This window comes from Sorex araneus, chromosome 3 (assembly GCF_027595985.1).
Source record: "Sorex araneus isolate mSorAra2 chromosome 3, mSorAra2.pri, whole genome shotgun sequence".
NCBI lineage: Eukaryota > Metazoa > Chordata > Mammalia > Eulipotyphla > Soricidae > Sorex > Sorex araneus.
Genome location: NC_073304.1, coordinates 196652721 through 196670553, shown reverse-complemented (window position 1 = coordinate 196670553; position 17833 = coordinate 196652721). Strand labels below are relative to the sequence as shown.

At 38.8% G+C, this 17833-nt stretch overlaps 1 protein-coding gene across 9 annotated transcripts in view; it reads right to left on the bottom strand.

The window, feature by feature from the left end:
- Positions 1-17833, bottom strand: part of NF1 (neurofibromin 1) — a 294661-nt gene that overhangs the window by 166577 nt on the left and 110251 nt on the right. For all 9 annotated transcript variants that reach the window (XM_055131786.1, XM_055131777.1, XM_055131782.1 and 6 more), the window contains 10 exons: positions 14901-14980; positions 12684-12807; positions 10002-10163; positions 7366-7615; positions 6674-6747; positions 4440-4523; positions 2873-3313; positions 2358-2497; positions 1984-2106; positions 986-1069 (listed from right to left, as the gene is read on the bottom strand). In XM_055131786.1, coding sequence (XP_054987761.1) covers positions 986-1069; positions 1984-2106; positions 2358-2497; positions 2873-3313; positions 4440-4523; positions 6674-6747; positions 7366-7615; positions 10002-10163; positions 12684-12807; positions 14901-14980 — 1562 coding nt within the window. The remainder of the gene's footprint in view (positions 1-985; positions 1070-1983; positions 2107-2357; positions 2498-2872; positions 3314-4439; positions 4524-6673; positions 6748-7365; positions 7616-10001; positions 10164-12683; positions 12808-14900; positions 14981-17833) is intronic.

Genomic DNA, 17833 nt, shown 5'->3' with positions numbered 1-17833 from the left:
ATTTCATTGAATTATTAGGACAACCTAAACTGAGTTAATATTGCATTTCCCAGAGTACCAAAATCAAAAATATCAAGCTGACAAGGCAATGAACTTTCTACAAAGTAATCTTGGCAAAATGACTAAAAATCTGATATGTTACACCTATGGACCAGCACTGAACCACCGGACTAGAGACAAGCGATTAATAACCACTGTAGTTGACCAGAAGTTGTAAGTCCTTTTTATACTGCAAACTTTATATCGCAAATTGTCTGCAGACTAGGGGTTGAAAACCACTGTATTATAAAATTTAGGTGTAGTCAAAGAAATAGAAGTGATTAATATGTGATTCATGTTTAGTGAATATATTGATATGTAGAAATATTTGCCATTAGAACAAACCTAAGTAATTTTAAGAAGGTTTTGAGTCAATTAATTTCCTTAAATAGCTGTGGTCTCTAATCACACAAAAGATTTTACAGATCTTATTTTCAAAGGCCATCCTTCCTAAATCAACACTAAAAATATATCACATTGTTTTAACTGAATCTTTTCATTCAAAAGAGATAGCCACAGAGATAGCCCATGGAGCTGTAGTATATGCTTTGTGTGCCCAGGTTAGATCTCTGGTACTGCATGGGCCTCAATCACAGCCAGGAGCAACCCCAAAAACTAAGCTGTGAGTAGCTCCTGAGCATCAGCTGGGTGTGGCCCAAAAGTAGCAAAGGAAACAGTAAATTGTTATCTTTAAAAAACAAACAAAAAAAATGATATAAAAATGTTTAAAAACATATAAAAGGTACACAAATTAAATAAATATTAAAGGTACATATAAGAGCTTCAATGAAGTTATATACTAATGCTTTTAGTAAAACCTAATTCCTTTTTAAATGTTTTTCAGTCCTAGGGATCAAACCCAGAGCCCCACACAGGCAAGGCAAATGCTCTAACACTAAGCCATGCCCAAACCTGTTAATTTTTAGAGGTCACTCTTATTCATTACCTGGTAAGACATTTCACGTCATCATCTGCTGCTTGGTTTGATGTTCCCATAACCCAGTCTGTCAAGTATTCTACCATCTTATTCCTAGATAATGGCAAAAGAAAATGGGGGAAAAAAATCCCAAAAACTTAAGTCATGAAAAATATTTTAATAGTGCAAATAATATGTCAGACAATTCAAGTGCCAAGTTTATAAAAAAAAAAAAAAGATCGTTAAAATGAGTCTAAGGGAAAGGAACAAATACACACAACTTGACGCTACTCTTTCACATCACACTTTGTTGTGGTCTCATTTGAAAACAATCAAACTTTTAGGTCAGTATAAAAGACTTTTTGTTTTATGGACTATACCCAGCTGTGCTCATGGCTTACACCAGGCTCTGTGCTCAGGAATCACTCCTGGCGATGCTAAGGGGACCATACATACATGGCTCCAAGAACTGAATTGGAATTGTCATTGTGCAAGGCATGTTACTTAATTCCTGTATAATATTTCCCTAGCCCAGTGTCATTAATTTTCAACACACTGACACTGGCATGTACAACCAGTGGCTCACAGTGAAATGTGGCTGAATTCACACAAATTGCAGTATTGACATAACTGTGTTTAAAGGAGCATTATCATGGGGGAAAAAAGCCTTTGGAAATTTGAGAAGATATTAAAGAATAACATGTAAAATATTCCTTTCCACCTGCCCACTTCCCATAACAGCCAAGTATCTACCATAGTTTTATACTTGATTCAACACACATATATTCCACCAATAACTGTCATAACCTGTTTTTTTAGTTCAAAATCGGTTTATATCCTTTCATCACATAATCTGGAACAGTTTAATCATAAATGATGTTTAAGATCAGCTTATTAAAAATAAACGTTCACAAATGGCCACACATCACATTTTTGCAAAGCAAAACTTGGCATAAAATCTGTGATAATTATGTGATAAATATGGAATAACACTCAGAAGTCCCCAATTAATTTTTTTGAAAACTCACCTAAATTTCATTTCTTGACAAAATGAAAGGTCATCCCTCCTTGCCATCATTACCTCAACTAACTGACACAGTTTCGTTTTTATTTGAATTGCGTGGACCAGATTTCCGAGCACACGAACATACCTATTTATACAAACATTTAAAAAAATCATATATAAGCAAAAGAGAAGATATTCTAAATGCTTTAATCTCTAAGTAAAGTGGTTAAATATATCTACAAAAATTAAGATTTTACTCATATGAGAACATAGGTAACTTCTGGTTTGCTTATGTCACACATTAATTTGGATGCAATGAAGAAAAGGAGAGAAAATCATTTCTGTAACAACTACCAATACTAACATATTTCTATCAATTTTTGGTATAGTGCTTACCTGACCAAATTTAACATCATTGTTTCAATGCTAGCTTGCCCTAGATGTTCGGAGCTGCCTTCAGTATGATTATCTAGTAAGTTCTTCATTATAGCTATGGTTTGCTCTACAAATTGAGTATTGGTGTCAGTCAGTAAAACCTACACAAAGAACAAAATACATTTTATAATCAATACATAGCAATCAGACGTTGAAATTTCCAGGTCTAGATGTTCATATACATGCAAAAATGCACCCGCAGGTAAATATCCACACAAGCACATAACTATATCAACACATATATCCATACCCAAAACATTCATAATCCCAGACATACCCATGCACTAAAGTTCTAAAAAGCAAGTTGATATTTATAATAAATTATTTGTTTTGCATTAAAAATTTTTTGAGTAATGTTCATGCCAGTAACTAATTGAAAAAATCAAAAGGGAAAAAAAGTCAAAAGAAAAGGGCTTAATAACTTCAAACAATTCACTCTATTCATATTGAGTGTGTGGGGGGGAATAATACTTTACCTGTCCCTGCGAGTCAAAAAACTTGCTGATAGTATTCTTCAATTTGTTAAACAGCATTGGATAAAGAGCAGGACTCAGTTCTAGACCCACCAGATCCTTGACATTTGTCCGTATCTGCAGCCCCACTTTCTCATGGTTACACACCATCAAGGATAGCAGGCGATCCATGAATTTGCTGACAGGTGTATCTGCATTTCCTTCTGAGGACATTACCGAAATCATTGAACCTTTTCGTTCACTGACTGGGCCCATGGGTGGGCTATAGGTTGCCAGTCCAGAATTGCTTCTCTGCTGTAGGCACACTCCCCCGAGAGCACAAAGGAAGCCAGTCATGTTGATCCACTCCTGTAAGGAGTCAGCGTCAGACAGATCTATGGATCCTCCCCCGCTCACATGAGACATTCGCCTTTTAACAATGGTCTTGTGAAGACTATCAGGAGTCTAGAAACAAAATTATTAGCGAAAACATTAATTCAAACTTAATTGGTCTGCAGAGTTGACAAACCGCTTCTTGTTTTAGGGTCATATCCAGCAGTGCTGAGGGCTTATTCTTAGCTCTGCACTCTGGGATCACACCCTGTAAGACTTGGGAGGTCCATAGAGGATGCCAGGAACTGAACCTGTGTCAGTCCTGCTCAAGGCAAGCTCCCTGCCCACTATTCAATTTCCCCAGCTTATTAACAAACTACTTTTTTTTAATCCAGCACTTCTTCCATGACAAAAACATACACTTCATATTTGAAAAATATAAACTTAAGCCTGCCATATAAATTTTTAAGCAACTTCTTAAAAATTTGATTTAGTCACCATGAATTACAAAGTTACTCACGATTGGGTTTCAGGCATCAAGCATACAATGTTTCAACACCAATCCTTTCTCTCTCTCACACACACACACACACACACACACACACACACACACACACATATACATATATAGATAGATAGATAGATAGATAGATAGATAGATAGATAGATAGATAGATAGATAGATATGTGAAAAGAGAGATAGTACAGAGGTTAAGCACTTGCCCTACATGTAGCCAAACTCAGTTTGGTCCCTTGCACTACCTATGTTCTCCTGAGTACTGCCAGGAATGACTCCTGAACATACACCCAAGAGTGACCATTAGATATGGCTGGGTATGGCCCAAATAACACTGTCCTCCCTGCTTTAAAAAAAATGTACTGAGGGGCTGGAACGATAGCATAGAGGGTAGGGCATCTGCCTTGCATGCGGCCAACCCAGATTCGATTCCCAGCATCCCATATGCTCCCCTGAGCACCACCAGGCATAATTTCTGAGTGCAGAGCTAGGAGTAACCCCAGGGCATCGCCAGTTGTGACTCAAAAAGCAAAAAAAAAAAAAAGTACTGAATGGCAGGTGTGTAGCTTAGTGGTAGAGCACATGCACGTGCAAGGTTCTGGGCTGAATTCCCAGCACCACACACACCAAAAGACCACAAACAAGAACTTAAAAAACAAAACAAAACAAAAACCCACAACTACTGATGTGTAAATGTTTAAGCAGATTTAGAAAAAAACAAAATCAACTTTACTAACTTACCTGGCCATCTTCCATTTTGGCTTTTGGATAGTTAAGGATTAATTTTGTAGCTTGTTCCCACTTTGCATGTGTGTCTTCCCAAGCCTAAAATGAAAGCAATTATCATTTGAAAGCAACTTTTAAATAAACCTAGAGCTTAAAATCACTTAACAATAGACATGTTTGTGGTCAGAGAAGATAGTACAGGCGGGTAAGGTGCCTCCTTTGCATGCAGCCAACATGTGCTTAATCCTTAGCATCCCATATGGTCCCCTAAGCACTGCCAGGTGAGGCCCCAAAACAAGCAAATAATAAATAAAAATGACATGCTTCAAGCTTGGTATTATATTGTTAATATAATAATATCACTTGTATCACTTGTCGTCCCGTTGATCTTCCATTTGCTCAAGCGGGAGCCAGTAACATTGCCGTTTGTCCGTGTCGAGTGCTAGTGCAGCCCAATGATATCTGCTTGCTCCAGGAAAAGGAAGAGCCTCAAATCATTCATTCAGGGATTTGACGAAGAAATCTGACCATCTAGTTGGTGGGCGGCCACTCGGTCTTCTGATGTCCCATGGAATCCAGTCAGTAACAGCTCTAGTTCATCAGTCGTCTCTGAATCACATTACATGACTGGCCCATCTGATTTTTGATGCCTTGGCAAACGAGACAACATCCCTGATTCTTGACCGTTGACGGAGGTCAGAACTCTGGATTCCTTCTCTCACTTGAGTGAAATGTGATACTCCTAGCATAGCTCTTTTAATTCCTCTTTGGAATACCCGACTAGTGTTCTCATTCTGTTTGTGTAGGGCCCAGGTCTCTGAAGGCATATGTCAGTGCAGGAAGAACGGTGGAATCGAAAAGATGTGCACGGAATTGGAGGTTCTTGGTCCTCTTAACCACTTCTTCGACACTCTTGAAGGCATTCCAACGCTGCTCTCTTCCTCCTGTGTAGTTCTGGTGCCAAGACGTTCCTCATGCTGATTTCTCGACCCAATTACACACAGCTGCTGCATTCAGAGATGTTCGTTCCATTGAGAGCAAATGGAGCTTCAGGGACTAGTTCGTTTTTCATGAGCATTGTCTTGTTGAGATTCAGCTGCAATCCGACCTTTCCACACTCGTGGTCCAAGTTGACCAGCATTTGTGCCGCTTGGCTAATGTTTGGCGTTATGAGAATGATGTCATCAGCGAAGCGGAGGTGGTGTAATTGCCGAGCGTCTATCTTCACTCCCATTCCTTCCCATTCCAGTCGTCCCATGATATTCTCGAGGGTGGCACTGAAGAGTTTTGGTGAAATAGTATCACCCTGCCACACCCCTCTCTTTACATCAATGATCACTTCCTTGTAGAATGGTGAGATCCTGGTGGTGAATCCACAACACAGCTCACGGAGGGTTTTGATATACTGAGTTTGAATGCCCTGTTGGCTAGGGCTTCGATGACCGCTTCAGTCTCAATAGAATCAAAGGCCTTCTTTAAGTATATAATAATATACTACTTAAATTCAAAAGCTATACCTGGTCATATATTTATATTTACACACGCACGCACACACACACACACATACACACACCATAGAGGTTCTAAAATTGGGACCCTGGCAACCATACTCACATTCTACAAGTGCTTCCATGTAAGCTACCCAGATAAATATTCTGGATTTTCTGGAGTGTACAGCCACAAGACATCTCCAAATTCTACAACACTAATATCCCAGTAGCAGGAGACGAGATTGGATGGGAATATAACATAGAAACCAACCAAGTCCAATTAACAAAAACATTAACACAGAAGGCTCAACCAGCAACAATAGCTTAGTAGACCCTCAAAGACTTATTGCCCACATCGTGAGAAATAACAATTTTCACAATTTTTTATTTACGTAAGTATTTTTTTGTAACTCCATTAGCCATTTAATAGACAACAAGAAATATGAAATAAATGATTTTGAGCCTTCTATGAGGGCAAGCTCGACAGGTAGTTGTGAAAATGGGGACAATGTAAAGGGAAGGTCACAGTGAATGTCTAACAAATGCATCACAGACAACCTTGTAAACCATGGTGTTTAAAGTGGGGAAAAATTAAAAGTATGGGGAGAACTTAAAGGGCAGTAGCACAGGTAGAATGTGTGGGTTCCCCAGGAACCACCAGGAGTGACCCCTCTAAGCAGCAAGTATGAACCTAAATAAATAAGTAAATAAAACTGAGGGTGAAGAAGGGGAGGAGTATTTTTGCTGCTTAGGCCATACCTCAGTATTTCCTGCAGTGGGATGCTCGATGCGCCTTAATAGTGCCATCACTCTTTTCTGAAGTGCTGCTCTTCCTAAGCAAAGACAGTAACAAACCAATTTAATGCAGGTAGAGTCCTTGCCAGCAGAGAACCTGACAAGCCCAACCCAACAGGCAGAGCAGGAGTGGAACAAATACAGCAAATGATAAAGCGGGAAACTTCCTTCCACCAACCTCATAGGAAAGGCATTTAACTTAGATTCCATAATGCCAGAATCATAAAATAGCTACTCCCACCTATATTTATTCAAAACATATACTAATGTGATGGAAGTCAGAGAGAGTGTGCAGGGTTAAGATATTTGCCTTGCCTGCCCCTCAGGAGTGAATCCTGAGCACCACCAGGTATAGCTCAAACACACACACAAGTTCCTCCCAACCCACACAAATGTACTAATTTGTATGAAACATCACATAATTCAAACACAGTAAGCAACAAAATCTTGTGACAGCAATTTACACTGCTATTTTTCCACACAATAGTACTCAGTGAATTTATTTCAAATGTTATTTATTTTCATTTTGGCTGCAGAGAAGGATTTCAGGAAAGTTACTGTAAGTCAACTTACAAAGAAACAGTTTTGAATATATTCCTATATTCCTAGCACAACCAGAAGCCATGTGATTCAAGGCAGACTGAATAAAAACTTACCTGTTGACATCATATTGCTGACAGAGGCAAACTCCATAAATGTGTTATAGTTGGGTAAAAAGTTGTGCACTGACACTTCATCCACTCCACACCGGATATCTGCTTCCTCACAGAGGTGGCGGAAGCAGGACATGGCCACCAAAACAGCTTCAGTGTCAGGGCTCCATAGAAACATGTAGAGAGCCACTTCTAGTTTGGTCTGGGCTTGCCGACATATCGGTGGGGTACCACTGCATCCTGCTGCACTATCCTGAAGTCAGAATAGGAGGCAGATAATATATAACCTGGGTGATGCTACTTATAAAGCCCAAAAATGCAAAAAACTAGTTATAGTAAATATCTGCATACAATAACCTATACTAGTTCAAACTGAAAATTAGGAAATCTAACAATCTGAAGAGTATCTACCAAGATATTTTTATGTTGAACTAGAGGCTTTATAGTCACTGAATTTGATATCCATTATACCTACATCCACATTATATATTTTCTGTGCACATAGCAAGATTTGCTAGATGCTAGATGGACATCTATCACTGTATTTCAATTAAACGAATCCTCTCAAAAGCACATTTGTAGTTTTACCACCGTTCACCCCTCTTCACAGGATTACCCATTGGATTTAGGATAAAAGGTTATTACTACAATCTTGTTATGTCAGACATAACTCAACATTTCTCAACACTGTTTAGAAACACAGAGGGTGTTCAATTCAAGGGGTATGGTACGACCAGCAAGTCAACCTGTACCTGTGGGACGATTATATCAGTGATGGTGCCTTCAGACTTCCAAATACCTCAAAACTGCTGCTGTGCCTTTGGCCAGACCCCAACAACTTGGGACCAAGTTCACTATGAAATTAAATGGCCCAAAGTTAGATATATGGGAGACACCACCCACAAACCACCTCCAGCTCAGCTATAGATTGGAGGCAAGATGGCGCCAATGCCAACAGAACCCCTCATGCTCTCCCAAACCAGCTCACCATCTTGCCTTAGACAACACGTGGTTCAGCACGCCAGGCGTGGAACTCTACGCGTGATTCCTGATGGACATCGCTGGCTGTTTCACGAGATTCGGACAGAATGGTGTCGGCGGGGCATGGAGAAACTGCGGCCGAGGCTGCAGCATCGCCGTCAGACATATAGCCATGGCGGCAGTGCACACAGTGGTTCATCCACTGTGGGGTGCTGTCAGCCAGCCACGGGGTGACCTGGGACTCGGCGCAGATGTTTGACCTGGCACAGACCCTCCATGATAAGGTCCTGCTCTGCCAGCTGCTCAACAGCCTCCAGGCACACTCCATCAACCTCATAGAGATCAACCTGAGGCCGCAGATGTCCCAGGTGCTGCCCAGAGATGCAGGTAGGTGCGTGTTTATCAGTGTGAGATCGTTACAACATGCCAGTCAACCAAAAGCTTACATTCGGTAGACTGGGAACACCTGTAAAGGCAATTAGAGGTTGTCCCAAAAGCCTCTGTCCCTCTCAGAGTATCCCACCCACTCGACAGAGCCTGGCAAGCTACCCATAGCATACTGGATATGCCAAATACAGTAACACCGATACTACCGAGAGTATCCCACCCACTCGGCAGAGCCTGGCAAGCTACCCATGGCATACTGGATATGCCAAATACAGTAACAATGATGGTCCTCATTCCCTTGATCCTGAAAGAGCCCCCAATACACCATCGGGCTACACTAGCATGGGACAGGGACGAATGGAACCGTTACTGGCACCCGCTCAAGCAAATCAATGAACAACGGAAGACAGTGACAGTGATAGAGTGAATGATTTACTTATTTATTTTGTCTGGTTTGGGGGCCACCCTCGGCTGTACTCAGGGATTATTCCTGGTTCTGCATTCAGGAATCACTCCTGGCATGCTCAGGGGACCATACAGGATGCCAGGGATCAAACATGGGTTGGCCATGTATAAGGCAAGCACCTTAACCACTCCACTATCTCTCTGGTCCATATAGTTTTACCTTTAAAAGGAACAAGGCAATAAGCAAATATCAAAGACACACTTCTCTATAATATCAAGTAATACATTTTTTTCCCTCTCGTGAGTTGTTGCAACTTTTTGGTTCTGTTTTGTGTGTGTTTTAGGGCCACACTAGCTGTGCTCAGGGCTTATTCCTGGTTCTGTACTCAGGGATGATTCCTGGTGAGGCCTGAGGGGCCAATATATGGTACCAGGGATCGAATGGAATATATGGTACCTGGGTCAATCACATGAAAGGCAAGCATCTCACCCACTATGCTATCTCTCTGGTCCCAGTTGTTACAACTTTTATACTTCAAGAGTTTATGAAGTCTTTCTCATGGGGCAGATCTTTATAGTAATTACAGCTCTCAGTTATAACTGCAAGAGCTAAATACTTAAGTGCTATTTATTTATGAGATCATTTGACAACAACTTTGGGATAAGAATCTTACTTTAAGTTGAGAACTGAGACAAAAGATGTTAGGAACTTGCCCATAGTTCCACAAAGAGCAGTGACAGAACTACAGTCCAAACAATTCTTTGTTGTGCTATAATATATAGGTGAAATTATCAATTTTCATTCAGAAAATAACAAAGAATATGATAATAATAATACAGGAAAAACTATCAAAGATGCTGCTTACAACAGACAAATTTCCTTTTCCTTTTCGGAGAGAGGCTCCAGGAGTACAAGTACGAAGGAAATCTTCATGGTCCATGGACATCTGAGTAGTAGTTCCACTTGAAGGAACATCACATCCAACCCCACAAAGGAAGTGAAAATGACAGGAACTTCTATCTGCCTGCTATAAAAGAGGAAACAAGGAAACCTTAGCAAGACATTAAAAAAATCAAGAGAAACAAATGCTTTGTATATTTTATCCTTTTGAGATTATCATAGATAATGTTTCCTCCCAACTTCTATCTCTCATCTTAACTGGAAGTTCACTATTCATTAGAAACCCAGTTTAGTACAGTAGTACTAAACATTAGCATAGCTAATGTTTGTTTAATGTCTTTTAAACTCCTTTAGCTTTCTACCCTTCAAATCATCAGAAATAACAAATTCCAAACACATAAATTAACATGGACACAAGCAAAACATCAACAATAATCAACTAGATTAAAAAATATCATGTAATTTTCAGTTAATTACAAATAATTTTCTACCATCAGATTTTTGTCCAGGTTTATTGGAAGTTTACTCCTTTGAGATAAAATTTCTCTGGACCCATAATACTGCATGCCAAGTTCAAAAGAGATTTTGCTCAGCAGAGTACTACAAATTCATTATTGAGAAACTAATGCTTATACTCTGGGAAATTGTATCATAAAATTAAAAGTATGGAACTCCAGAGTCTAATCTCTATTGTTCAATGATGTCAAATTTCAAGATAAGTAAGGTGTGAATAAACCCAACTCAATCCATTTCTAAACAAAGAAAATTTAAAAGTTGCATATAGACCAAGAAACATGAATTTGATACATTTAAAAGTTATAGTTTTGATTTTATAAATGGATAAAATTCATTAGATCGACTGCTCCCAAATCTACGCCATATAGAAGGGAGGGGGGTTAGGGGGAGCACAATGACCCACACTGAGTAGTACTCAGAAGCTATTCCCCTATTCCTGGTTCTGTGTTCAGGAGTGAACACAGTAGATTCAGGTACTGGGGATATGTGGTGCTGGGGGCTGAAACCAGGGTTATGGTCATCACAGCTGCATATAAGTCAAGTGCTTTACCTCCTGTACTATCCCTCCAGTCCTGAAAAATATTTTAATGGCCTAATTACAGAAATGTTATCCTAATAGGAACTTAATGGTTCTTCTCTATTCCCAACAACCTCCTCCTCAGTATGTTTTATTATCTTTCAGGGGCCAAAAAGATAGTATACTGGGTAAGGTATTTGCCTTGCATATGGTTGGCTCAAGTTCAATTTCTAGTACCCTATATGGTCCCCTAAGCACTGACAGGTGTGCTCTCTGAGCAAAAAGCCATCAATAAGCCCTGAGCACTGAGCCAGGTGTGACCCTAAAAAAATTTTTTTAAAAAAATAGTAAATAGAATGAGAAGGAAAATAAAAGTTCAACAAGTTCAGAATCAAAATTTTTACTCACCCCTAAGGAGAAAAACACCTATTTTTTAAAGTGTGGTCTATTTCTTTTAATGTTGTGGGGACACACACCTGATAGTGCTTGGGGCTGAGTCCTGCTGTGCTGGGGTGTGGGCATGCAGTATCAGGGATCTAAACCAGAATCTCACATAGGTCTTTGTATCACTTATGCTTGACCACTGGAGTCCCAAAAAGTAAAACCTTTATAAGAGAACTAAAGTGAATCTAGACTGGATTTTCAGCCTCTTCTCTTCCATTTCTTGATTAATACTATTCTTTGAAATGGTCTAAAACCCAACTCACATGAATAAACTTGAGAAGAGAAAATATGTTAGCTACTTTGATTGTAGCAACCCCCATTCCTCCTAGGCCTTCCACAGAATCCTGGTTACATAATTAGAGTTTCTTGGGATAGTGGCCTTAAGATTTGAATAGTCTTGGCTTAAGTCTTTGAATAATAATTTGTTGTTGGAATGCTTGTGATCAAACCCAGGGTATCAAAATGCAAGGCGAGTCTCTCCTGATAATTTTGTAAATATTAATTTTTAGGAGCTGGAAAAAAGTTACAGTAGGTAAGGAATTTGCCACATAAGTGGTCAAGTGGTCGACTGGGGTTGGATCCCTGGCACCCCATATGGTCTGCAAAGCTCCTCAGCACCACCAGGTGTGGCCTAAAAAATAACTAAATAAATGTTAATTTGATCCAGACTAGAGAAATAGTTCAAGTGGCAGAATATCTACCTAGAATGGGAAAGACTGAGCTCAATCCCCACACCACATGACACCCCCCAACCCCACCCCCCCACCCCCCGCCCCGGGCACCAGAGGTGTGACCTTGGTGTCTCCCAGGCTCTGCAGAACCACTTGCCCATGAATAGCCCCAGGCTCCCTGAGCTCTGAGTCTGGCCATTAAAATAAATAAATAAACCAACAAATAAATGCTGATTTATCACTATATCTTTTGCACCTATATTTCCCTGGAGGATCTTCTAAGACAGAGAAGACCAAGGAATCTAACTTGGCTAATAAATACTTTCTCCATCTCACCCTATTACTATTCCAAATATTCTTTCTTTTTTTTTCTTTCATATTTAAAGATACCAATTTGCTTACCTTATTCTTCTTATTTTTTTTTTTAATTTTGTTATAGTTAAGGTAATGTGTTGATAGTTAAGGTAATAGAGTTAACATGTATGGTCTTGGTGCTTACCTTATTCTTAAGAAGAAATTTATTCCTGCAGATCAAAATTTCCCGTAACCATTTAAGAATTTCTGTGCTACTAAGCATTTGATGACTAGTTAATTTCTTGCAGATATAAAAGAGCATTTGTGAGCTGCAATAATAGAAAGCTCATTGTTACCAGTACTGACAATAAATATACCAGTATAGGTATAATCAATACATTAAAAAAGCATTTTTTTCAGAATGGAAACAAGTTTAGAGAAAACTTATTTTACTCTTTAGATTTGATAATCAAATAAAATATGAATTAAGTCTACAGAATCTATTAAAAAAATTAAAAGTAAGTACAATTAAGCTCCTTACTCCCCAAACTCCCAAGAGTTTCATCCACGCATCTCACCTTTGTAAAGGAAAATAAATGACAGGCCAGACTAAGTGCTATTTGATTTGTTTACAAACTTGGTGCTTTAGAGTGAAGGTCTACGTGAAACTGCCCACAGAGCAAACATAACTCATCATTTACTTTTGCAAATAAAATTTTAGTGGAACACAGCCACACCTATTCGAATATTCATTTTATATATTATGTAAGCCTGCTTTTATGCTCCAATAGCAGGTTCTGCTGTTATTCTAGACTATCTGACCCACAACACCTAAATATTTACTGACTGCTAACTCGAGTGCTGCACTGACAGAGCAGGGCTTAGGACTGAGTACATGAAGTGTGACCTGTCCCAACTGAGTTGCAACAGAAGTGCAAAACACACCAAACTTTAAAGACTGGAAAAAAATACTATTAGTATGTTGTCTATTGATTAAATGGTAAAATAATCTACTAGATATACTGGGTTAGATATAACAAAGTTAAAACATTATTAAAGTTAAGTTTACCTGTTCTTACCTTTCATTTGGAAATGAGAAAATTTTAAGTTATATCTGTGGTTTACAGTACTTTACTACCAGTGAACATTTTAAAAATACATATTTTTTATTGAGGTACTGTACATTTACAAAGTTATTCATAGCACCCAACTTTACAATCAGCCATGCTCAAATTCCATATGTACAGTTTTCCCAACCTCAGACCTCAATTCCATCATACCAGTATCAGAGATCACTCCTGCCTGGGCTCTGGGGCCCTGTGGGGTGCCAGGGACCAAACCCAGATCAGTCGCATTGCAAGATAAATGCTGCAACCACTGTCCCATCATTCTGGCTCCTAGCAGTGAATACTTAACTCAGCTACAAGTTAGTTCATGGATTAGTTTTCATAACATAAAGTAACAAAACTTGAGATTTATACATTTATACTTTCTTCAATGTACTGTGCCTTTGTGCCCATTTAAAGGCAATATTTTATTAAATAATCGAGGAAATAGATTAATTTCCACATACTTTCAGTGCAGACACTTTCAGTGCAGACATGAGAAATTTACTCTCCAAAACTCTAATATTATAAAAAAAAAACCTAATGAATGATCATAGTTTAAAAAATCCTTGAGGGGCTCGAGCGATAGCACAGTAGATAGAGCATTTGCCTTGCATGCGGCTGACATGTGGCCGACCCAGGTTCAATTCCCAGCATCCCATATGGTCCCCTGAGCACCGCCAGGAGTGAATCCTGAGTGCAAAGCCAGAAGTAACTCCTGAGCATCGCCAGGTGTGACCCAGAAAGAAAGAAAAAAAAAAATCCGTGAATTATTACTGATTGAGAATTTGAATAGTCTGTGCTTACAACCTTAACACTTTTTTTTTTTTAATTTTTGGGTCATACCCAACAATGCTCAGGGGTTGCTCCTAGCTCTGCACTCAGGAATCACTTCTGGTGATGCTGGGGGACCTTATGCGATGCTGGGGATCAAACCTGGGTCAGCCGCATGCAAGGCAAACACCCTACCCACTGTACTATTGTTCTGGTCCCAGCAACACTAACACTCTTAAAAATACAGTTGTAATACCCAGAAACATGAAATATAAGAGAATGCAACAATTAACAGTATTCTATGGTTGAGTAAGAACATAAAGCACAATATAAAAATGTTTCCTAAATTGCTGTGCATTCTTTTAGTGGGAACAATAAATACTTTGATTAGTAATTTTAAGTCAATTAAAATACAAAGTCATAAAACTTCTGAAGGTATTAGTAAATAAAGCTTTGCAATAAATTAAGTACTGTAAAGCAAGTATTCAAAGACAAAAAATTAAGATTATTGCAAATAAAATTTAAAATTAAAGTATATATACCTGATTTCCCAAAATGTTTCTACAGGAGCATCAGGATTCCACAAATCAATGCTATCTAACTGATGAAGAACCAGCAGAGCCTTAAGTTTTAAAAGGAGAGATTTAACATTTTTAAGTAAATGTAACACAGGAGTATTTGTTTTACAAATGCTAACAAATTGAACTTTAAGTTATAGCTTCAACTTACAAAATAAGGCATAAAAGAAAAATTCTGGAGAACCCAGATATTTTGGAATAGATACATAAAATGAACAACTTTATTCCTAGCATTCTTATTTTAAGTGGCATATATACATAAAGTTAAATAAGTAACAAATTAAAGTTAGCAGTATGTATACATGTAAAAACTGCTTCATAAAATTATTCAAGTACCAAAGAACATGAAATTAATCCCCAAATAAAGAGAACTCACCAAAATCAATACTCATAATAATTTTTTTCTTCTAGGTCAGAAGATAAAAGTAGAAGCTACCTTGTCTGACATGAATTCTTTTTGAACAGAGAGGTAAGTTATTTTTCAATAACCAGAGAAAGGGAAGGGGACCTGGGGGATGATTCAGTGGCAAACAGCTTCTGTCTTGCAAGTATGAACCTGCCGGTCTGATCCCCACGGGTGCCCACATGCACTGAGCATAATAACAGCATCCCTGCTATTTGGGATTCCCAGCAAAACAGCAGAGTGTACAGTGTACAGTCTCCAAAGCAACCATGTATGTATAAATATGCAATAAAAAAAAATGTGTAGCCCTGGGGCCGGACAGTACAGGCGATAAGGTGCTTGCCTTGCACACAGCCAACCTGAGTGTCATCTCCCTCATCCCATATGGTACCCCGAGCACCGCCAGGAGTGATTCCTGAGTGCAGAGCAAGGAGTAAATCCTGAGCACTGCGCCAAAAACAACGAAAATAACTACAGTGACAGAAATCAGACCAATGATCTCAGGCACAGAAAGTAGGGTGCAAAAAGATTTTTAAAAAGAAAGGTAGGGATACTGGAGAGATAGCTCAAGCACATGCCTACCATATGTAGTGCCCTGAGTTCAATCCCTGCTACCACATGACCCCCCTTCTCCAGTCCACTGGTGTGATTCATATTTTTTTGTTTGATTGTTACTGGGCCATACCCACAGTGCTCAGGGATACTCCTGCTCTGCACTCAACAATTACTCCTGGTGGTGCTCAGGGGACCACATGATGACAGGGATCAAACCTGGTCGGCCTCAGGCAAGGTGAGTGGCCTGCTCACTGTACTATCTCTCTGGATCCTGGCCCCTATTTTTTAAAATGTTTTTGTTTTTGGTATTTTGCAGAGCTGAGAATCAAACATAGAGTCTCACACATTCAAGGTGGCATGCACTCTACTGCTGAGTCACATTTTTGCACCCTATTCCCTTTTTTTAATTAAAACTTTTTACATTGTTTTAATTAAATAAAAATAACTAAAGAACTTCTAGGAGGTAACTAGAAATATTCTAATCTTACAATTTTATTAAGTATAAATTCTACCTCCGTAAGACTGAAAATTTTACTTATCAAGTAATTTTTTAAGTCAACTACATTTAAAACCACTAGAATAATCATAACAAAAAAAGACATATAACCACACTTTTCTTCTATTTGCCAACAAGTGCTGACAAGTATGTGGAAATATTCAAATACTCAATACATTGCTAGAGGGAATATGAAAGAATGTAGTCACTTTGATGAAATCTGGCAGTTTCTCAAAAGTTAAACAATATTACCATACTATCCAGCAATTCTAGTCCTAGCTGTCTACTGAAAATACACAACACATAAAAAATTATACAAAATTTCATTATTCTTAGTATCAAAAAACTTGAAACCATCTCAACTGTTAAAGGATAAACAGATGAATGGAACTTGGCCTATCTGCATTTTAAAAAATGAAATTATGCTTGAAGTGATTAAACCAAATGAGATAAGTGGAAGACAGTTATCGAATAGTTTCACTGGTATGTGGACTATGAATTACAAGGAAAACAAAATATAAGAAATGAAAAATACTATTAAAATTACAATTACTGGGGCTGGAGCAATAGCATAGCTGGTAGGGCGTTTGCCTTGCACACGGCCGACCCGGGTTTGATCCCCAGCATCCCATATGGTCCCCTGAGCACCGCCAGGGGTAATTCCTGATTGCAGAGCCAGGAATAATCCCTGTGCATCGCTGGGTGTGACCCAAAAAGCAAAACAAAAATTACAATTACTGGGACTGGAGAGATACACAATGGGTAGGGCATTTGCATTGCATGCGGCCAACCCAGGTTTGAGTCCCAGCATCCCATATGGTCCCCTGAGTACCGCCGGGAATAATTCCTGAGTGCATAAGCCAGGAGTAACCCCTGTGCATCATTGGGTGTGACCAAAAAAAAATACAATTACTAGACTTGGCAAAAACTATAATTACCAAAGGGAAAGGAGAGAGAGGCGGTAATCGAGAAAGGGGTCTTTAAGGGTGAGAATACAGTGGACCTTAACTGGAGATAGCAGTGACAATTACACACATAAGTATGACATGAAATCTCTGCAGTCCTATAATACTATAAACCATAACACTGTGACTAATTAAACCTCTGAAATCCCATAATACTAAAAAGCAATTGTAAACCATCATATAAGCCAATGAAAACACAAGATTTTTTTTTTATTTTTGGAAATAAAATAGAAAGGAGTAATATGGCATATCCATGTTACAAAGTATTACTTGGCAATACCAAAAAAAAAAAAAAAAAAGAGTTAGGCACTAATTCTACAATACCCGTAAAAGTTACAATACTTTTAAATGAAAGAAGTCAGCATAAAAGGCCACAGATTGGGCTAGGAATATAGGAGAAAAATGGTCAAATATACACCTTGCATGCAAGAAGGAATGGATTCAATCCCCAGCAATGCAAAATCAAATCAATGTATCA